Source organism: Pteropus medius, unplaced genomic scaffold (genome assembly GCF_902729225.1).
Source record: "Pteropus medius unplaced genomic scaffold, Ma_sr-lr_union100, whole genome shotgun sequence".
Classification (NCBI taxonomy): domain Eukaryota; kingdom Metazoa; phylum Chordata; class Mammalia; order Chiroptera; family Pteropodidae; genus Pteropus; species Pteropus medius.
In genome coordinates, this window is record NW_024349800.1 from 62621201 (window position 1) to 62643567 (window position 22367).

The following is a 22367-nucleotide window of genomic DNA, read 5'->3' on the forward strand; positions in this document are numbered from 1 at the left end:
ATAATTTTGCCTGCTCTTTGTAAATGGATTAAATGAAAGCCAAGGCACCTGTTAAGATGCTGTTTCTGGATTTAGTTGTGGTGCCATAGACAGTGGTGGTGAGAGTGAAAATGAAAAGGAATGGACAGCTTCACGAAACATTTTTGAAATAAAATCAACAGAACTTAGTCTAGATTGGATATGGGGATTTGCCAATAGTAATGTTGAAAGAAAAATGTGGTGGAAGCCACGTCTGGATAGGTTGTCTGGATAGGAAGTCTGGATAGGTTGAAGTTGAAAAAAAGATGAAGATATGGAGATAAGATAGCATCGTGGACAACTCATTCAAGAAGCTTTGCTGTGAAATAAAGCATAGAAATAGAGATATAGCTTTGGGAGGATATGGGCTTAAGAGAGGGCATAGGAGAATGGGTCTCGTATACAGTTTCTCAACAGTAGCACTGCTGACATTTTTGAACAGATAATTGTTTTTGGGGGGGATGTCCTGTGCATTGTAGGATGTTTAGCAGTATCCTTGATGTCAACCCACTACATGGTGGTAGCCTCTTCCACTTAGGACAGCCAAAAATCTCTTTGAACGTTGCCACATGTTCAACAATAATCTGGCACCAACTACCCTGACACCACAGTGTGGCGGTTGTGGCAGGGGCAGGGCAAAATTATCCTGGTTGAGAACCAGTCTAGTAGAAATTCATAAATTGATAATACAGAAAGGGAGAAAGGGCAAGGTACAAAGTTTTGAGACTGTAAGAGATTATGGGATTGGTAAGAATTAAAGACATTTTGTCTGTTTTTATAAGAAAAGATATTATGGAGCAGGTTTATAGGTTTGATGGTGGAGGATGAGTAGAGTACCTCTCTGGTTGCTTTTATTTTGATCAATAAGGTATGAAGTGAGGGAATGGGCGTGGGGAGGTTTGAGGTTAGAGAGATTGTGAAGTAGTGTTCTCAGAGGCTGGGAAAGCGAATTAAAGGGAAACAATTTAATTTCCTGATAGTTTTGTGTGTCTCCTTTAGGTTTGGGGCTCTGAATTTATAGAACAGTCATTCAGCTAGGTATGTACTTTCTGCCTTGCTAGCAACACTAAGCTACTCTGGTGCTGGCATTGAGATGGCAAACGTTTTAGAGTTTGATCGGAGAGTGATTATATATAACAATGATTCTTAGAGTATAAGCTTGTAAGGAGAAAGTGAGGACAAGAGGGAGACAATGGATGATGAGAACAGAGGGGTCTGAAGTGAAGGTCTTGATGACGTTGAAGAAATTTTACAGTAGAGGGAGCGAGTGGTTTAGAATAAGTGAGCTGAGAGGATCAGTAATTGTGTATTGTTTTCTGATACTAGCTGTGTTTTTTTCTATACCAACAATGAGTTCTCCAACACCAACTGGGTATTCATTCAACAATTCAATCCTATTCTGATGCCAGCTATTCAGAGTTAGCATCAGACTCCATAGGATTAGGGGCTTAGTCCAACGAGACTGCCCCCACTTCTGATGTCAGTTGCAAGTCCTGGGGACCACCCATACTTATGACTCATTGTCTGTAAATCAAGAGTTCCTAAGACCCCCTTTTTCTGGTTCGATAAGTTAGTAGAATGATTTGCAGAACTCAAGAAAGCACTTTTCTTACTATTACCAGTTTATTATAAAAGATACAACTCAGGAATGGTCAAATAGAAGAGGTGCGTACGACAAGGTATGGGTTGTAGGAGGTAGGTGTAGAGCTTCCATGCCCTCTCTGGGAGCATCACCCTCCCAGCACATCGATGTATTCATCAACCCAGAAACTCCAAATCTCATTATTCAAGAGTTTTTTTATTTTTATAGGGGTTTTAATAAGAAGGCATGATTGATTAAATCATTGGCCATTGGTTGTTGGGCTCTATCTTCTATTCCCTTTCCCTCCTTGGAAGGACATACTAGCAAATATGACTAAAATGTAATCATTTGGGGAGAAACCTTTAAATTCTAGATCCTGATGTTCAGAATTTAATTTGTCTCACAGCTACTCATGTTATGTTTTATATTTCTTTGATGCAAAGTACTTTCATATCACTATTTTATTTAAAATATTTAAAAATTTTTTCTTAGTTACATGTGACATACAGTATTATTAGTTTCAAGAGCACAACTTAGCGACTTACGAAGTGATCACCCTGATAAGTCTAGCACTCACCTGACACCATACTTAGTTATTACAATATTACTAACTGTATTCCCATACTGTACTTTACATCCCTGTGACTGTTTTTTTACTGGCAATTTCATCACTATCTCATTTTATCCTCAGCATTCCTGTTAGCAGGGGCTGGTATTGTAATCTCTATCCAGTGGATGAGTCTGAAGACCAGATGAGATTAAGTGACTAGAGTTATCTATCTAATTTATATTTGACAACAGCCCTACATTTTTTACCCTACTCTAGTATTCTTCCTTTTATACCATATTGCTTTATGATGCCCTAGTGTGCCTTCTTAGGGAGATAGGCAAAAGAATTTTAAAGATTTCAACTAAGTCTTAATAAGAAATTCTTGTGAGTGGCTGAAGGTTAACATAAGGCAGATGGTACTGCAGCTTTCCTCCTTTTGAGGGGTTGCTGTGTCCAGATCAGCCTTGGTTGTAAGGGGAGGTTATTGTTTCTGTCTTATATAAAGGAGGGGAATCTAATAGGGGTACTACTACCTCTGTTCTAGAGCTCCTGTTGAGAATAAACACAATCCTAGCCAACTCAATTTTCATAATGAAGGAAAGGAGTTGGGATGAACTGCATACAACGAGAATCCTTTTAAAAGTCTGCTTTGGGGGAAGATGAATCAATTTGACCAAATTTTTTCTAGAAGTGGGCCAGTGTAAAAGGTATTTTAATAACTAAATTCCGAATCTCCATAGAATTAAGGCTCAGTATTATCTACTTGGATCTAAAGTTAAACCTAAGAAGTTGTGGATGGGAGAAGGAAGGAAATTGAAAATAAAATTAAACCTATTCAGAGAACTTTGAAGGTCTTTCCTCATGTGTGACATTGTACTTATTTCCTTCAGAGTTTCTAACACAGGCTAGTTTAGAGCCTTGGCTACTGTGAGAAAGCTGTGAAAAATGGAGACCATATAAGAAATGAATGATTCTAAAGATGAGATCATTATAACTGAGAGTTATTAATGCTATTTTGGGTGAAAAAATTGTTTTGCCTGATTTATCTAAAACAATTGTTATCTCTGTCGACCCTGAACAAAGGGAATTCTTTATGACCAAATGAGTCTAGAACCCAAATGAGATATATTTCAGAGTTCAGAAAGGGTTTTTTTGAGCTAATCCGGAGGAGACACCTAGTCTTCCTTTTGGAGATATAAATATTACTCAGCATTATCCTTATGCTGGTATTTCTCGATTTAAACGTAAAGATGAAAAAATAAAGTACAACTTAATGAGATAAAACTTTAAAAGAATACTTGCTATAGTTGAACGGCTACAGATCAAGCAAGAGTATTCTGTGTAAGTTAAACTTAATAACTGACAAAAGCTGGGATTTTTAGGAAGAACTTTAGGGGGCAGGATTAAGGCAGCGATTCCTTTTGAAGGTCTTTGTTAGGAACTTGCACTTCAGGATCACAGTGAAGATCTTGAGGAACCAGCAGTAGACTCTCATCTATGTGGTATTTATGTATCTGTTCTAGGGACGGGACCAGAAGGCAGAATCATCAAGAAGGACATCGACTCTTTTGTGCCTACTAAAGCTGCTCCTGTGAGTTACATTTGTTTTTTTTCCCCCCAGGTTGTCCCTGCAAAAGTGCTTTGTCCAGCTTATTAGTCCCTTTCGTACATTATTTATGAATGAAATAGCTGAACCAGAACTGTGTATTCTTTTGTCTAATTTCACTGGCTATCAGTATATAGATATGAATTGATGTCATTCACCTATAAATTTTTTTTTTTCAGTAGTGATACTAAATTTGTTTAGTATCATTAGAAATAATACATCTTCTCCTTTTCTTTCAGGCCCTATTTTTAAAATCATGCTTACAAGTTGGTTAATTAGGGTTTGAGTTTTATTTGGTTAATTAGCCCACATGAGGATTAAAATCACATAGCCAACCTCTGTTTGATTGGCTAAAGGGCTAAGATAATCAGCTGAAAGTAAGGAAAAGGATTTAGTTATTTAGATGTTTGCATTCAAATGAAAGATTTTTCATTGTTTTTTTCTTAACATTGTTCAGGAAAATGAATTATTTGTTTATATTTATCTCTTGATCCTTTCAAGTTAAGAACGTTTCGATTGCTTTTCTCGAAGATAATTTTGCAAAAACAAAATTATTTTGACATAAACTGTCATTGAACTGTCAAAGAAAAATGACGCAAAACATGATTTCAGAATTCTAAGTATAAAAATTAAAACAAACCCTTAATCCAAATCTGAGTCCCTTTTTCTCTCTTTGGATAGAAATAGCTATTTTTTTCTGAGCCTTTTAATATGTCATCTGTAAAAGAGTCACTAGTAGTCGTTCCCAGTTGCTTATAAGATTGAGCCGCAGTTACTAAGAGCTTTTTTTACCTTCTCATAGGCTCCAGGAGCTGTTGCTGTGCCTCCCCCGGGTCCAGGAGTGGCACCAGTTCCTACAGGTGTTTTCACAGATATCCCCATCAGCAACATTCGTCGAGTAAGAGTATTACCATAAGTCTGGAACTAAAGCTATTAAGGGCATCTTTATTGCATCTATGGTTTGAAATGCTAACAGACTATTTTTTGTAGGAAATTTTAGATGGCTATTTTAAGAGAAGTTTGGGCAGTTAAATACTTGGGATAAACAAATACTGTGTTCTGATTAAATACTATTAGAAGGGGCTAAGGTATGGTGCAGTCTTCTGTCTTCCAAATCTAATAATGCTTGAAGTAAGCATTTTCAGGGAGCGGAGTAAAGGGAGCAAACAGGGCTCTGAATTAGGTCTTATCTTAACTCAAGATAACTGACTTTTGAATCTCTTTGATTTCAGGTTATTGCACAGCGGTTAATGCAATCTAAGCAAACCATACCTCATTATTACCTTTCTATTGATGTAAATGTAGGAGAAGTTTTGTTGGTACGGAAAGAACTTAATAAGGTAAGAAATCTGAAAATTCCAACTCTGTAAATTCTAAAAATCTTGTTTTTCCCCATTAAACATTGACATTTTCCCCATATTTTTTGTAACAGTATGCCAATTGATGATGGGAAATGGGTGTCATCTTAATTTTAACTTGCAAAGAATATCCTGGTGAATATTCATTTTCTAATCCTTAATTAAAGCTTATCATTTAAAGTTGACTTTACCATGGATCCATTTTAGCCTAGCAGAATCACTATGATTCTATGAGACTACTTCAGTCTTTTGATGGGTAAGAAATAGTATGTTTACTTTGTGTTTATAGTTAAGTACCAAGCATCTATATAGTGTTTAGCCTAAGGCACTTTTGGAAACACAATTTAAGACATAATCTTTCTCCATGAGTTTATAATGTAATTGAGGAGATAATGTGTGTGAAAAAGAGAGGATGCAATTTTTATTAAAATATAAATATTTATTTGTAGATCAGTCTTGTTATGGTAATGCCTTCATCTGCTAGATTACATTATATAGGTTAAGTGTTACAGGAGTTCAGAGAAAGGAGATCAGTGAAAGTAGTTGGGGAATTCAGTGGTGTAGGAAAATTTGGTTGAGCTATGGAGCATAGGAAGCATTTGGGTTGACAAAAGAGTTAAAGAAAGTTCCTTCTCGTGATGGAATATAATAAAGTTAAAGTGCTTTAAAAAAAGGAAGGAAGTGTAGTATATGGGAGATAGGTTACTTTTTCTAGAGTGTATACACAGTTGTTGGTTTAGGGGAGACCTTGATTTATAAGCAGAAGAATTTGGACTTGATGAATTAAACATTAAATAAAAAAAAAATGATATGATGATAGCAATGTTTTCAGAAAAGTTGGTCTAATAGATATATACTGACATGCCTTAATGGTAGAGACTATTTTTGCTTGTCATATAAACATGAAATGATGGTGATAAGGGTCTGGATTAGAGGGTTTTGTTAAGGATGGAGTAGGAGAGAGGGATATGAAAGATGTTTTCAAGGAGGTGAAAAGTAAAAGCCAGACTCCCTAGAGTGGCATACAGAGCTTTACACAGGCTATCTATAACCTCTCTGACTTCCTCTCCTACTACTTTCCTACTCACTCTGCTGCAGACACAGTGGTTGCCTTGCTATTCCTCAATACTCCACCTATATATTCCTACTTAGGCGCCTTGCACTTGCTGTTCCCTCTTCATGGAATACTCTTCTTATAGTATCTACCTGGCTTCCTCTTTCATCTCCTTGATTTGACTTCTCTGGTTTTCTCTAGTCATCTTATTCTAAAGTTAAGGGAAGAATGAGTTGAGTGATGAGTTCTCTCTTTAGTTCTTTTTCCCTGCTTTATTTTTCTCCTTAGCACTTAACACTAACATACTATATGTTTCACTTATTTATTATGTATCTATCCCCTTTAGTTAGACTGTAAGCTCCCTAAGAGTAGAATTTTTACCCATTTTTTCACTGCTTTATTTCCAGGGCTTTAAAGTTACATGCCCAGGCTCTCATATATTAGATGCATGAATGAATGGATGAAGCAATGAAGCATCACCAGTTTTGTAACTGGCTATAAGGGTTAAAGATGATGGCATATTTCAAAATATTAAAGCTATTTTTTTAATAAATTTATTTGAAAATTAAACATAAAAGTGTATGTCCAATGTATTATCTTATTCAATTCTTTTAAATAGTCTATTCAGATATAATTAAATAGCATACCATTCACCCATTTAAAGTTTAAAATTCAGTGGTTTTTAGTATATTCTGAGTTGTACAACCATCACTACAATAAATTTTAGAAGATTTTCATCATCCCAAAATGAAACCACGTACCTCTTCGTTATAACCCCTGCCCCAAGCCTCCCATCCTCCCCAAGTCTTAGGCAACCACTTAATCTCCTTTATGTCTTATATATTTGCCTATTCTGGATATTCCCTAAGGGAATAGGGATTTCATTGAATCTGTAGATCAACTTGGGCAATATTGCCATCTTAACAGTATTAAGTGTTTCCACTCAATGAACATGGAATGTCTTTTCATTTATTTAGTTCTTTAATTCCTTTCAACAATTTTTAGAGTTTTAGAGTATATACAGTATAGTATAGTTATTGCACTTTAGTTAAATTTATTCCTAGATGTTTTATTCTTTTTAATAGTATTGTAAATTTTATTTTCAGATTGTCCATGGCTACAGTTAGCTGGCTTTTGTATATTGATCTTGTTTCCTGCAAGCTTGTTTTTTAGTGTGTTTCTTAGAATTTTCTCTATACAAAGTCATGTCATTTGCAAATAGAGATAATTTTGCTTTTTCCTCTCCAGTCTGGATGCCTTTTATTTCCTTTTATTGCCTAACTTCTCTGGCTTGCACATCTAGTACAGTGTTAAAATAGAAGTGACAAGAGTGGATGCCCTTATCTTATTCTTGATCTTAGGGGGAAATGAGTCTTTCACCACTGAAGTATGATGATTGTGGAGTTTTCGTAGATCTATTTTATCTAGTTTGTTAAATGTTTTTATTATGAAAAAGTGCTGAATTTTGTCAAATGCTTTTTCTGTGTAGTGAGATGATGTGGTTTTTGTCCTATATTCTATTTTTACATTAATTGATTCGTAGATGTTTAAAAAACCTTGCATTCCTGGGACAAATCCTATTTGGCCATGGTGAATAATCCTTTTCATGTATTACTGGACTTGGTTTGCTAGTTTTTTTGTTTTTTTGTTTTTTTTTTTGAGGATTTTTGCTTCTATATTAAGAGATATTGATCTGTAGTATTTTGTGTTTTTTTTTTTTCCTTTTTATTGCGATATACCTGTCTGGTGGTTTTGGTATCAGGCTAATACTAGCCTCATAAAATGAGTGGAGAAGTGTTCCCTTCTTTCCTGTTTTTTTTGGAAGAGTTTGTGAAGAATTGATATTAATTTGTTAAATATTTGGTATTATTCAACCAGCGAAGCCATCTGGGTCTAGACTTTCTATGCGGGTAGTTTTTAAATTATCAATTAATCTCTTTAGTAATCATAGATTTATTCAGAGGTTCTATTCATTTTTATTTAGTTTTGGTAGATTGTTTCTAGGAGTTTGTCCATTTCATCTAGGAGTTTGTCAATTTCATCTAGGTTACCTAATGTGTTGGCATGTGGTTGTTCATGTAAGGTGGATAGTAGTGTCCCCTACTTCATTTCTGTTTCCAGTAATTTGAGTCTTCTTTTTCTTTATCGGTCTAGCTAAACATTTGTTATTTTGTTGATCTTTTCAAAGAACCAGCGTTTGGTTTTGTTGATATAAATGAAAATGAAGATATAACATATCGTAATGTATGAGATGCAGCTAAAGCAGTGCTTAGCAGGAAACTTACAGCTGTGAAGGCCTACGTTACAAAAGATGAAAGAACCAACTTTTAGTTTCATTTCATCCTTTTAACTTCAGGACAATTGTATATTCCCCTCCATCTGCTTTCTCAAGATTATATAGTTCATCTTCGGGAAGAGAATTTAAGAAACTGCAATGGTTTCTTGTTTTTGCAGATGTTAGAAGGGAAAAGCAAAATTTCCGTCAATGACTTCATCATAAAAGCTTCAGCTTTGGCATGTTTAAAAGTTCCTGAAGCAAATTCTTCTTGGCTGGACACAGTTATAAGACAGTAAGTATAACAGTGATGGGGAAGGTGTATACCCATCAGCAGTTTTTTTATGTTAACCTAATATATAACTAGGAGTATAGCGGGTAAGAGAAATGGTTTACAAATGGATGAGTTTCATAAGCAAAACAGTTTGAAAACAACATAAAACTACTTATGAGATAAAGTGCTAAATTTACTTAGTACTAAGAATACAAATTCTTTGAGTTGAGGAAAGGGAGATAAGTATAGATATGTATAGTTAAGTTGATAACAACTCTTAAAACGCAGGGTTGAAATGGTTTTTGTTCACCAATTAGTTCTGCTGAACTTTAGGGGGTGCAAAATGAAAACAAACTAAAATCAGTATTTATTAATATTTTGGTGGCATGTGAATTGCTCAGTGTCTTTCACAAGTTGTCTCATTTAATCCTTATGACCACCTTATGAGGTAGATCATTACACTCCTATTTTCTAGATAAAGAAATTGAGGCTTAGTGAGGTAAATAACTTTCCCTGAGTTAATATGTTAGTAAATAGCAGAACTGTGATTGGAACCAGAATTCTGACTTCTTAGCCTAGGTTTTTTTTTTTTTTACTGTGTAGGCTCTCATTAGTATTATTATTAATTTTTATTAAAATAAAATAATAGTATGTATATTAGAATGTTGCTCCATGGCTTACAGTGAGCTACTCAATCTTTAATCTGACATCCACTCCCAAGAAGCAAACAACTTTTAAACTATTAATTCTTCAGGTATGTACCTTCATATTTCTAAATAACATTTTGTTGTTAGCTTTTATGGATTTTTTCATTCCTTTCACTTTATCAACTGATTTATTTTCTATTAAAGAAGGTTAAGGCTTAACTTCGTTGTATTCTCCATGTGTATGCACACAGACACATACACCCCATCATCTTACCAAATTGATTATAGCACAGATTTTGGATAAATCAATATTCAGTGATAATATTCTATGGAAAAGTTGTTTATGACTAAGACATATAGTACACTATGAATACTAACCTGATGTCAGTGATTGCCTAAGAGAGGACTAGTTTCCTATGTACTCATCATGAATTCTTTCTGAAACTTCCCAAGAGAGCTAAACCATTTTTTCGGTCTTGTCAAACATGTCAGGTAATCTGTTAATTCTGACTTTTTCCTTGGTCACCCCACTCTTGGAGAACATCTGAGGGACTTACTATTCTTTATGTACTATATTAGTTTCCTACGGCTGCCATTACAAATTACTACAAAATTGGTGGCTTAAAACAAAAATTTACTCTCTCATAATTCTAAAGGCCAGAAATCTGACATCCGACATGGCTAGAGCTATGCTCCCTCCACAGGCTCTAGGGTAGAATCTTTTCTTGTTTTTCCCAGTTGTGGTGGCTCCAGTCGTAACTTGGCTTGTGGCTGCCTAACTTCAACTTCTGCTTCCCTCTTCACATGACTTTCTCCTCCATGTTTGTCTTTTCTGTCTCTTACAAGGACATTTGGCATTGGAGTTTGGCCCCACCCAGGTAATCCGGGATGATATGATCTCAAGATCCTAATTAGACCTGCAAGGATCTTTTTACTGAAGAGGGTCACATTGATAGATTTCAGGATTCAGATATAGACATACCTTTTAGAAGGTTGTTATGAGCATTTGCATATAATTTGTGTTGACATGTGTTTTCATTTCTCATCAGTAGATTCCTTAGAGTGGAATTGCTGGGTCATAGGGTAAATTTCTGTTCAACCTTTTAAGACTATCTGAAGAAAACACTACTTAGATCAAAAGATCAAGCTAGCAGGGCAAGTTCTATGAATTGTTCATTAATTCTTACCATTTGCCCTTCATTTACTTGTTCATACAGCCATTCAACAAATATTTATTGAACTTGTACTGTTTGCTGGATTCAATGGTAAACAAGATAGGAAACACCATCCCTACTGTCATAGACGGAAGATTATAAACTAATATTGTAATAACAGAATAATTTAACTAAGAAAGCATTATTTGTTGTGTGATACTTCGGCCAGAGCCCAGCTGTGGCAGTTGCTAAGGGTCTCACAGGGTCACTTTGTTTGCAAATGGCAGAAGCTTGCCGCCTTTAGCCTAGGCACATTGCAGGATCCTGTCATCTTCTAAAGTTTGTGCCTGAAAAGAGCTTGAGTTTTCCTTCATGTGATGTCGTAACTTTTTCTAGATTGCAGAATACTTTATCAGGGGCACCTTACACAGATGCCCAAGGAGACTGTGGATACAATTCAGGAGTTTGGGAACTTGGATGGAAGAAAGAATTGATCTTTCTACTAACCTGTAACTGAAATTTAGTGTTTCTTCCTGTTAAAAATGTAGAGAACAAATCAAAGAGGTACTAATAGTACTTGTGCTAGTGACCAGTAAAAATCAGTTATTTTCATATCACATCGTAGTTGTTGCAGGTATCTCAAAATATTGTTTTGCTTACCACTGCTTTAAGATTTATAGCCATTATTAGACCTGCTGCAAGATCTTGTTAATGAGTTAATAGCACATATATCACAATTTTGTTTTTTGAATAATTTGATAACTGAATTTCAGTATAGTTTTTAGTTTTTGCTTTTTTGGTGAGTCGAGTATTTTCTGTGTTAAAAAAAAAAAAATTCTGAAAAGGGACCCAAATGCAAAGATGCTATGGCATAGAAAAAATTAGGGATCTTATGTTCAGAGGTACCACCATCCCATATCCTGAGCACTCCTGTTTCTCCCACAATGCAGTCCTTCCTTTCACTCTTCCTTAAATCTGCTCAAGCTCTGCTTGCAGACTCAATTCCAGCCAATCGACTTTGTCTAAAATTCAAGGAGTTCCTTTTGTTTAATTCTCACTCAATATTGAGCCCTTTTTTTCCTACACCCATGTGTTAGTCAAGGCAGATGGGAGGAAAGTTAGAGTGCATGTGAAACCAACCTACTGACACATTTCTCATTCATATTTTAAACCAGGAAAGCTATCTCTTTCTAGCTGAACAGTGGTATAAACTGAAGTAGATACCAATATTCTTGCTTAACCTGACACATAAGCTCTTAATAAACAATACTGATGATTATTGAGGTTTCCTTTCCTTTTTTCTTTTTCAATAGAAATCATGTTGTTGATATCAGTGTTGCAGTCAGTACTCCTGCAGGACTCATCACACCTATTGTATTTAATGCACATATAAAAGGACTGGAAACCATTGCTAATGATGTTCTTTCTTTAGCAACCAAAGCACGAGAAGGTAAACTGCAGCCACACGAATTCCAGGTAAGGCATTATTTATTAACCTTTTGAATGTTAAGAATTACATTATTTTTAAGTTTAGCATTATGTTTTTCTTGTTATTTTCCACCTTTCAATTCAGTCTTTTATTTTCACTGACACAGATCCAGAAAATAAAGAAAAATTGAGTAACCTATCAAAAGCTGAAAATAAGACATTTGCTAACTAGTGTACAAAGCCACACAACTGACTTTTGTTCATATTGTAATGGTTGTATATTTTCAATAAAGGGTATTACATTCAGGCCTTTTTTTTTCTTCAAATCTTTATTGATGTATAATTAGCAAATAAGAATTGTATATTATTTAAGGTGTACAACTTGATGTTTCGATGTATATATACACTGAAATTATCACAGTCAAGCTAATTCACATGTCTTACTTCATATATTTCCATTTTCCTTTTGTTTTTTTTTATGGTAGTTTAGAGGCCTTTCTTAAAGTAAAAGATTATCTTAAGGTCTTTTCATTTGTCATTTTTTCTGATTTATGTTGACAAGCAGTTAATGTCTATTACTAATTTTTTTCTCTAGGGTGGCACTTTTACAATCTCCAATTTAGGAATGTTTGGAATTAAAAACTTTTCTGCTATTATTAACCCACCTCAAGCATGTATCTTGGCAGTTGGTGCTTCAGAGGATAGACTAGTTCCAGCAGATAATGAAAAAGGGTAAGTGTCAAAATGGAGAGGGAGTTCTAAGGTCATTTTCATTACATTATACCTGTTTTTGAGTCTCAGTTTTATAATTGTTGGCATGGCATATTAGAGCTTCAGGTAGAGTCAGATATAAGTATAGAATGAAGTTTCTCAGGGCAGCAACTCTTATTTTAATAAATGTTCATCTTCTTTGCGATGGGAAGCCTTATTTACTCTGGGTCAGGGGTCACCATACTTTTTCTTAAATAGCCAGATAGTAAATATTTTAGGCTTTCTGGGTTATCTGTTGCAAGTACTCTGCCATTGTAATGTGAAGGCAGCCATAGGCACTATCTACATGAATTCCAAAAACCTGCATTTGGTGGGATTTGGCCTGTGGGCTATAGTTTGCTGATCCATGCTTCAGATGGCTGTTTGGTCTCTTTCTTCAAGCTATTATTTTGGGCTAGAAATATACAGGACATGAGAAGTAGGTGGAAAATAATGTTAACCTGGTTGGGATTATAGGGTAGAAGTTGGCATTTGGGCTGGTTACTGGCTAAAATCCAGTGATTGCTTTCAGAATACCTAATACAGTTTTTATCTTTTTCTAGATTTGATGTGGCTAGCATGATGTCTGTCACACTCAGCTGTGATCATCGGGTTGTGGATGGAGCAGTTGGAGCCCAGTGGCTTGCTGAGTTTAGAAAGTACCTTGAAAAACCTATCAGCATGTTGTTATAGTAAACCCAAGAATTTCTGGACTCTCCCAGGTCACAGTGGTTGATTCTTACCAAGATATAAATATGTTATTAAACAGGTGGTTCTTTTTATTTCAAAGCTAACCAGTTATTTTTGGGTCTGTCCATGTAAGTTATTTGTAATGGTTATTACTGAATTTTTAAAATTCCAGTTATACCCAAATATTGTGCACATTTAATTAAACACCAGATTTTAAGCTATGTACTCCTCCTAGTCAGGGGACATGTGGCCTAGCCCTGTGGTGATAAGTACTTTCGGGTAGAATTATGGTTCCCCGTTGAGTTAGTTAGGTACATAAAAGTAACCTGGATGAAACCTTGAGGTTCTGAAATTTAATTGCCTGAAATGTTTTGCTTAGATTTGAGGGAAAGAGAAGTCAGGAAAATTAATTCTCTTAGAGAAAGGGTTTTAATTGAAGATTGATTTTGGAATTTAACCCTGTACATTTATCTGTTACACGATCTTGCTTTATAATGGATCAGAAGGGTAGAGAACTTCAAGGAAAAGAAGTGAAATTTTAAAATTTAAAAGTCAGCATTTTCTTAGACATTTTCAATCAACTGTTGTTTATTTTTCTATGAACTCCAAAATGGTTGTTATCCCCTCTTGAGATGAGATATAACTATAAACCAGTTACTTGGTTTAAATGAGAATTTGTGTGGGTATTTATTTAAACAACTCAAATATATAATTGTGAGAGCAGAATTCTATAATTACCTTTAAATAAAAGAATATGCTTATAGAATTTAACAGAAAAGCTATGAAAGTAGAATTTTTCCTCCAGTATTAACTGGCGGTTACTTGCAAATGAACTTAATTACCAGTATTTACTACTCAGATCACTTTGGAAAACTATGCCAAGTAACTATGGAATAAGTGTACATATGTAAAGTATGGATTCTGATAAGATATGTGCCAAAGTCTATATATCACCAAGTCCTGTCTGAAAAGAAGAGGGGAAGACATACATGGTGAACAGTTTAGAGTACCAAAAGATGACCAAAAGTGGCCACTTCTACTTGGATAAAGTATAAAACATGTTAAATGTGTACAAAAAAGGCGTTCTGTATTTTTCTACGCCACGGTTGTCTCATGTAAAATAAGAAGGTCCTAAAATCCTACTAGAGAAAAAAATTATTTAGGTTGCTCACTCCCTTATCAGCCTAAATATTTTTTTCCATTTTGTTATGATTTGCCTTTCTTCTGGGGAGAAGGAGCTGATATTCAAGGTAATAAAAATGAATTGGGAACATTATCACAATTCCAGACTTTCTATTGAATTGATGTTTTAATATTTGGAATCATTTATGGCTATTTAAAATAAATCTGACTAGTGCTTCCTTGTATATATATATGTGGAGCTATGCCCTGATTTTAGATCTTTGTTGAATTTATTTTTAAATGTTCATTATTTATGTGGCACACAAGTGACACTCCATATATTCCACAGGTATTTCCCTTGCTGTATTGTTATGAAAACGAGTCAGTACAGTAATTAATAATTATAACTTGAAGATTATGCAGAACGAACAAGTTTATGACAGGGGACCATCATCAGTATGAGCCACATCTGGTTCAAATACATGAAATTTCAAAGATAATTAATCCTTTGCTAATTAATGCTTATGGCTCTTTTGTTCCCTTGAAAGAAAAATAAAAAGTTGCCTTCTAATAAAAATTGTTCTGAGTTAAAAATTAATCTGACCATAATCTAAATCTGAATTCAGTCTATTTCTCTTACCAGAACTGAAAGAATAAAAGTTAACAGTAGTGGTTTTGGTTCAAATTAGATTGTTTAAAAATGAAACTATATGTTTTGAATGCGTCCGGTCTGATTTTTGATCTGTGGTAATTTTCACATTAAATGATTAAGACCAAGGATAGCTATGTATGTGTAAACTCTTAGTATATATTTTGAGTTTATAGAATTGGTAAAATATAATCTAATACTTTAAGCTCAAGGAGCTATTGAAGCACTTCATGTTGGGATGTGGCATATAGCAAGATGAAACTGTGGTCTGGCTCTTTGGTATTTTATTCCAGTCCTGAGGTTTGTAAATGTAGTTATGGTATCCCAAGGCATGGTTAACAAGAGGAGCTGATGAAAGCAAGTGATGATAGGAATGTGTTACAAGGACTACTTATTACCTACTAATGCACACACACAAAAAATACTGATAATTGATCTAAAACCAAGTTTATAGAAAAATCTAGTCTCTAAGTCAAGAATAATTAATGTCCATCTTAACTAATTTCCAGTTTTGAGGATAAAAGATATTGACAAGATTCAAACTTAAACTACTCTGCAGTTCATTATTAGTTAATGCTCTTCTTGGGCAAAGTTTTGCTTTAGGGAGGGGGAGGTAAAGATGTTTTTATAAATATAAAATCCACTGAAATTATATAAGTGAAAATATTTTGGAAAATGACTAGGATATATATTTAATATTTGAACATTAAGTATGCTAGATCTTGGTATGCATTTTATTGAGTACACAAATACATAGCTGCTGACATAACACCCAAAGCACCAAGATTCTACCAGTTCTATGTGGCTAGCTAGTTATGGGAGTTTCTAGGAATGTGTTTTGACAGTGATTTTGTAGAAAAGATAGGGTAAAAGCATTCCAAGTTTTTTGAGGTATGAGGAGAATAGCTTTGGTAATTTTAGGACATCAAACAGTTGAAAATTTTCAAATGATAAATTATCCTATTGCTAGAAGGATTCAAATCTAGGCCAGGTTTAAGAAAATTATGTTTTTAAAAGTCACCTATCAATTATTTCTATTACAAATACAACATTAGTTTCTAAAGTTAAAAAATTTTTAAATTAATAAGGATTTTATTTAAAGATCTTGTGTTGAATTAGAAACTAATTACATGGAAGTTGTTTTGTATCTAGAAAAAATAAGGGATGTTTAAAGATCGATGTGAACATTGCTTAATTACATTGCTTGCTTAATTGGAAATTTGATACCTTTGTATTGAACAACTATTTGACAACTTAGAGGAATAGGAGTTGAAAAGTACATCACTTTGTATTTTTAAAAATTATTTTCTTAGGAGAAAGACAACTCCTTTTTCTTAGTTGGATGTATTTGCATCTAATGCCTGGGTAGCTTGGACTCCTGCAGGAGCTGTTTTACAGAAGTACAGAGGTTCATAAAAGGTTTGCGTATTGTTACATTGGCCTTGTATCTTTATTGCTGGAGGAAACTTAACTGCTGTGGCCCATTGTGATAATAAAAATCTTCTTGCACAGTCTGGGAATTATTCCTGATGCAAAAATTTTTAACCAATAAACAGAATTCTCATGTTACTTGGAAACAAATAGAATTTTCCCAAATGGTATTTAAGTTACTTAAGACCATTACACATACCTTCAAAACAAGTATATCATGGCAATACTGTTTTTAGTAGTTTTTGCTTGATGCCAAGTTTATTTGAGAAGTGAGTTTTAAAAAAAAGGTTAACAGCTGATGAGAAAATCTCATTCCATCAAAAGGAACTCTTAGAAAATATGAAACTAGTGTTTAAGATAAACCACTATCTCTTCTTTACCCATAATGAAGGCCCTGTAATTCACATAACTTTAGCACTGAAGACCCTGTGATGCTCTTGACTTACACCAATGGCATTGTGACGATTAATGTAGCTTTCTCTTTGATAAATTTTGCTGTAGTCATTTCAGTATTCACAGGTTTTGGAAGATTCAGATGTAATCTGTACTTCTCAGATACCTCAATCAATAAATCATCCTAAGAATAATAAACCAAGAGAGACTTTAAAACATGAAAGTAGAAAAATATTTTCTGGTTAAAATTAGCGTTACTGGATTATTGTTTCCAGTTACTCCTTTCCCATAGGAAGAGGCTTCCACTTATTGCCATGTGGCTTGCAATGAACAAATAATTTGATGTTGTAAATCCCTGAGTTTCTGAGATTGTTATTGCTGCTCAATACATCAAAAGTTAACTGACAGCAGTACCAGAAGGTGGGTGTTATTATTCTAAATTATGTGTATTGACTTTGGGGAGGACTAGCAAATAGCAAGGAAACTGTTTTTCCCCTTCAGGTTTTTTTTTTTCAATTACAGTTAACATTCAATATTATATTAGTTTGCAACAAGGAAAATTATTGGAGATGGGAAAGATGGTGATCAATGTTTTATAGTGATAAAGCCCTTAGTAAAACTATCACAATAATTTGGAAGACAAATTATGTGCCTAGTTAAGTTGTGGCTTTAGGTAAAAAAGTGGGTAAAAAGTGTTTGTAGCATGCATTGGTTCTATTGGCTACATTTAACAAAGTACTACAAAAATTGATGAGCTTAGAAAATAATTTACTAGTTTGCAAGTGGGGTTTGAAATATACAGAGCTCAGAAGTACTAAGACTTGACAAGAATGCAACTAATTTTTATTTTCAAACAGTAAAGGATAAAATTGAGAAATTCTTTTTAATCAACGAAGGCTGATTCAGAGACCCGAGAGGCAAAGACTAAATCACAAGTCTTATACTCTTTGTTAAAATCCTAACTGGGTTAAGGTGGATCTCATTAAATCCTTACATTTGGCCCAAATGACAGCTATTAATTAAAAAAAAGCCATTGAAAAACCAACATGTCTAAAAAATAATCGTGGGGTATAGCACTGATCAGAATTAAATAAAATGTTGCTAGCCTAGACTGAAACTAAGTTAAAATAACCTTTGGACCCCAACATTTAGACCCCAGCATTCCATGGGGAGATAAGGAAGTGAAAGAAGGTCAAACAAAGTCACATGGAACAGCTGCTTAGATCAATGCATTTCATGGGCATGAAACAGGCTGAATAAACATTTCATGGGCATGAAACAGGGTGAATAAACCGCTCAGCACCTAGGGATGGCATATTATCCAATGCTCTCTTCAGATGTGGACAAGGTGGAGAACGAAGAAAAACTCCCAAAGAATGGAACTGAAGGTAATGGAAAACAATGGAACTAAGAGGTATAGGTGATCAAGGAACCTATTCATGTCCCTAAGTGAGAATATCCTCTGTTTCCAGGAAAGGGACCCTGGAAATACCTGCTTACCAGGATATCGGAATTGCTGTGTACCAGTAACTGCTATGTGCTGCATATTTTTCCAGTTTCTGAATTAACAATGTTAATTATGGTTATCTTCTCCCCATTCCACATTGTACAGTGCATGGGGTCACAGGAGTAGACAACTTGGGTTTGCTGTTCATAGGTCTGGTTCAAGAGAAGCAGAACAGACTATGATGACAAAATCCTGTAATTTGGAGTCTATGCTAGGATTGGAGGTGTCTTCCTTGAGGAAAGATGCAAATATTTGTGACCAAGAGGGTGGACTGTGGTAGACTGTAGGATTGTTGCCAATTATTTAATCTTCTGCCATGTAACTTACTCTGACTACCTTTGAGAAGAATATTCTTCCCTGCCTTTGATGTAGGACTTGGCCTCGTGACTTTGGCCAATAGAAAGTGAGTCAAAGTGACATATGCCATGTCTGAGAGGAAATTTTAAGATTCATTGTATAATTTGGCCACTTCTATTTTCTATCTGCCAGGAGAATGGCATATGTCAGATGAGAACTGCTTCTTCACCTGTATCTTGAAATGTGTGAGATTTGTGGAGCACAGCAGGCCTAGCTGACATGTAACCTAAGCAAATTATGTAAGCCACTGAGATTGTGGAGTTTGTTACCACAGCATAATATACTGAATGTTGACTGATAAAAATTTACAGTATTATCTATTCAACCTACCTCAGAAACACTAAGGTCACAAAGAGATACTGAATTAATACCAGGTAATTCAACTTTTAATTCAATTTTCAGTGGTTTCTCTTTCTGGTCTGTCACAATTTTTAATTCATAGGCTGGTCTCTTCATCTCCACCTGGATCTCTTTACTGGAAATCTCTTCTATCAGGCAACTTGTTTGGCCTGAAACGTGGTCTTTTGGCAGTAAAAGATGAGGGAAGTGATCTGGATTGCTCACAGTACTGTTTCTTATCTGTTCAAGGGTTAGTTCTTTATGAAAAAAGGGGGGAGATGAAATCACAAAATTAAACAACATAAAATACTATCAGGCTGTAATATATGTAGTGTTAGTTAAGATGGAAGATAAAGCTGCAGCTAAATGAGTTTGGGAATCTTAAAAGAATTTTAAACCAAAGACTTTGGCTTAAAAGTTTATTAGTATATCCTTAAAAATCTTTAAGGATATACTAATAGTTCTAATTACTCTCTTTTTCTATCTTAAGTTTCTCATCTTTTAAAACTGAGATTTCTAGTTTGCAAAATGTACACAATGCAAAAATTTAAATCAGTTTAATTTTCCATTTACATTCATTAACTTACCCTTTCTCATTTTCTCTCTTAAATATGTGGGGTCAGTTTGGATTCCCATTAGATTTTGTTTCATCCTTTGAATGCTTCCCTTTATTTTAAAATTGGTAATATGGTAAAAGTGTGAGAGAGTAAACTGGAATTGTTCCTCAATGCATTTCATGGCCATCCGTATTAACTGATTTTTTTTCACTTGGTCCTTTTCTGCTGCCTGGAGAATATCAGGATTGTAGGCAACATCGATGACTGTGTAAACATCTATGTTTGTAATTGAGGGTGTGAAACGAAGACAATTAGTTTCATTATTAGTACTGTCAGGTAATATATTAAGCCATAATCTTGACAAAGCTAGAAGCTATAAATTCTATTCCTATCTTTTTCAAAGGCACTCACAATGACACTATGTACACAACATTTCAATTAGGATATTTCTTGGCATTTTATATGGTTTAAAAACATCTAATGTTACAAGACAAACTCAATTTGCATAAAGGTACATTTATTAGTCATTAACTACATTATAACCAGATAAAATATTTTTACCAAGTAAAATCTGGTCAATTCTATTCCCAATACAAATTTTAAATGTGCTTTCTCTCCCATAATTCTATGTACCTGATGTCTCAGACATATCTTCTGGTCTGCCAACACTTAGAGGTACTGGATGAGTGGTTGATTGGGGAGCTGGAATCCTTTTCCACTGACATAGGTTGATAAAAAGTATTTTTTCTTTTGGTTTCTAGAAATAAAATAATTTTGCATATCTCAAAATCTAGCATTTTATTTTAAAATAATATCCTAAAGGTAATACATTACAGAATTTGAAGAGTGAGGATTTTAGGCTCCAAGAAGTCATTGCATGTATTAAAACTGTCTTTGAGAAAATAAACTGTTACCTGATTTCCCCAGAGCTGCTGGCTTTTCATCAAGAATCCAGTTGCTGCTCCCAGAGGAACTGGGAGGAGGAAGGGGGAATTGATCTAAGCAGCTGTTCCATGTGACTTTGTTTGACCTTCTTTCACTTCCTTATCTCCCCAACCAAATAAGTTATCTTTATTTGAAAAATCTCCAAGTCTATGATTTTCTATTAAATCATTACTTTTTATTTTCATTCTAGCAGGTAAAAATGGCTCATTTTGAGATCTCCAAAATATATATAAATTTCCCACTTTTACTCCTTCAACATGATCTTCCACACTACATTTCATTTTTCATTTATAGAATGGCAGTTACCCTCAAGTTTTCTTTTGTTCAAGTAGCAATAGCTGAGGGTAAAATATTCTCCGGTTATTCTAAGATCATTTCATTCAGGACCTCCCCATCCCTGGGCACCAACCCTACATACTAGAATTCTGGTTTGCAGACAGAGCTGTGGTTCTGGGGCAGCACAAAGCTGTTTCCCTTCTTTCAGCTGCTGTGCAATGAACTTCTCATAGCTCTCAGAGTTACTTTCAGCCAGATCATCTAGGAGGTTCCAGAACTGAGTAACTTGCGTGAGCAGACCCTTTGAGGATGATTCCATGGTTGAGGTGAACAGGCCTCTTAAGTCTGTTGAAAGAAATGACTTGAGGGAAAAAGATCTGTGTAACTACTGACTCATTTTTTCTTTTGGGGGAGGAGGAACAGGTCAGAAATTGTTTTGGTGAAGTTAGCAGCTATCTTTAACACCTGTGTCTAAAAGATCATAATCTTTTAGATTATGGATCACCACCACTTTATCTCTTCCTTATTCTCGAATTATCTAGTACCCCTTCCTAAATTCTCAAGTTGTCCTCTCAGGTAATAAGGCCTTACTTCTTCCTAGACCCTCACAAGTCCTGAAGGGACAGAGTGCTCATTCCCGGTGATTTTCTTTTCCCAACACTTGAGTTTTGGCTGACTGGTGCCTATCCAGTCTGGAAATTGCCAGAGGTGTGTGTAGCGCCACATGAGACTTCCTCAATCCTCAGCATAACTTAGTAGTTAAAAGCATGAACTCTGGAGCCAGAATGCCTAGATTCCAATCTTAGCTCTATCACTTACAAACTGTGTGACCTTGAGCATATATTTAATTTATATATGTGCCTCCATCTATTCTCAAAATGAAGACGATAATACTTATTTCATAGGGTTATTGTGAGGATTAAGTAAGCTAATGCAGAGAAGAGAGGCTGGAATACTTGGTAAACACTATCTGAGAGTAGTAATAATATCCTCTCCACATCTTGAGATAACCTTCCTCTTACTCCCCACCACCACCTTACTGAAAAGTGTCCCACGGCATCCACAGAATGAGGAAAAGAGGAGGTCTGGGTTCTTAGAATACTATATTAAGGTTAGACTATAGAGGAAACAACTAATGGACAATCATTTCAGAGATCCGCGAACTCACCTCTTCTCTCGGTTCCTTGACAAACCGCGACGCCTATTGCCAGGGTAACCAGACTGGGTACAGCATCTAATTGGGTCCGGGAAGTTCCCGGCAGAAAAGTCTTTCTATGTCCAGTTCCGGAATCTCCCCCTTCTGGTGCTGGCCTCGCTTTGCAGCTGAGCCCGACCCACTTCTTTTCCAGGAAGGCGCCCGCCTCCCTTCTGCACCTGTCAACCTCCTGAGTGTCCTGGAAACCCT

At 35.1% G+C, this 22367-nt stretch overlaps 2 protein-coding genes across 4 annotated transcripts in view; one reads left to right on the plus strand and one right to left on the minus strand.

The window, feature by feature from the left end:
* The window catches only part of DLAT (dihydrolipoamide S-acetyltransferase), a 28416-nt gene extending 13684 nt beyond the window's left edge, over positions 1–14732 (plus strand). The window contains exons 8-14 of the mRNA XM_039887901.1: positions 3674–3741; positions 4559–4654; positions 4989–5096; positions 8623–8738; positions 11832–11994; positions 12542–12678; positions 13260–14732. Of these exons, the coding sequence (XP_039743835.1) occupies positions 3674–3741; positions 4559–4654; positions 4989–5096; positions 8623–8738; positions 11832–11994; positions 12542–12678; positions 13260–13389 (818 nt within the window). The 3' untranslated portion in view covers positions 13390–14732. The remainder of the gene's footprint in view (positions 1–3673; positions 3742–4558; positions 4655–4988; positions 5097–8622; positions 8739–11831; positions 11995–12541; positions 12679–13259) is intronic.
* A 2082-nt stretch (positions 14733–16814) lies between these two features.
* PIH1D2 (PIH1 domain containing 2) lies at positions 16815–22333 on the minus strand. Of its 3 annotated transcripts, none has more exons than XM_039887902.1 (6): positions 22131–22333; positions 21105–21307; positions 20375–20498; positions 19772–20017; positions 19176–19441; positions 16815–17165 (listed from the first exon to the last, which is right to left on the minus strand). In XM_039887902.1, exons 2-6 carry the CDS (start codon positions 21279–21281, stop codon positions 17031–17033), a joined length of 948 nt encoding a protein of 315 aa, XP_039743836.1. In that variant the 5' UTR covers positions 21282–21307; positions 22131–22333; the 3' UTR covers positions 16815–17030. The 3 variants fall into 3 exon arrangements, with proteins under 3 accessions (XP_039743836.1, XP_039743837.1, XP_039743838.1); XM_039887903.1 differs by having other exon boundaries at positions 21105–21323; positions 22131–22188; XM_039887904.1 differs by lacking the exon at positions 22131–22333 and adding an exon at positions 20656–20714 and having other exon boundaries at positions 21105–21256.
* Positions 22334–22367: the final 34 nt, after the last annotated feature.

What these genes read in the sequence shown, in the direction of transcription:
- PIH1D2 (XM_039887902.1), bottom strand. Translation starts at nt 21,281, where the DNA reads ATGGAATCATCCTCAAAGGGTCTGCTCACGCAAGTTACTCAGTTCTGG. An exon ending in AGATATGTCTGAGACATCAG is followed by an intron (nt 20,018 to 20,374) that starts GTACATAGAATT and finishes TTACAAACATAG; the next exon opens with ATGTTTACACAGTCATCGAT. An exon ending in GTGACCTTAGTGTTTCTGAG is followed by an intron (nt 17,166 to 19,175) that starts GTAGGTTGAATA and finishes TATTATTCTTAG; the next exon opens with GATGATTTATTGATTGAGGT.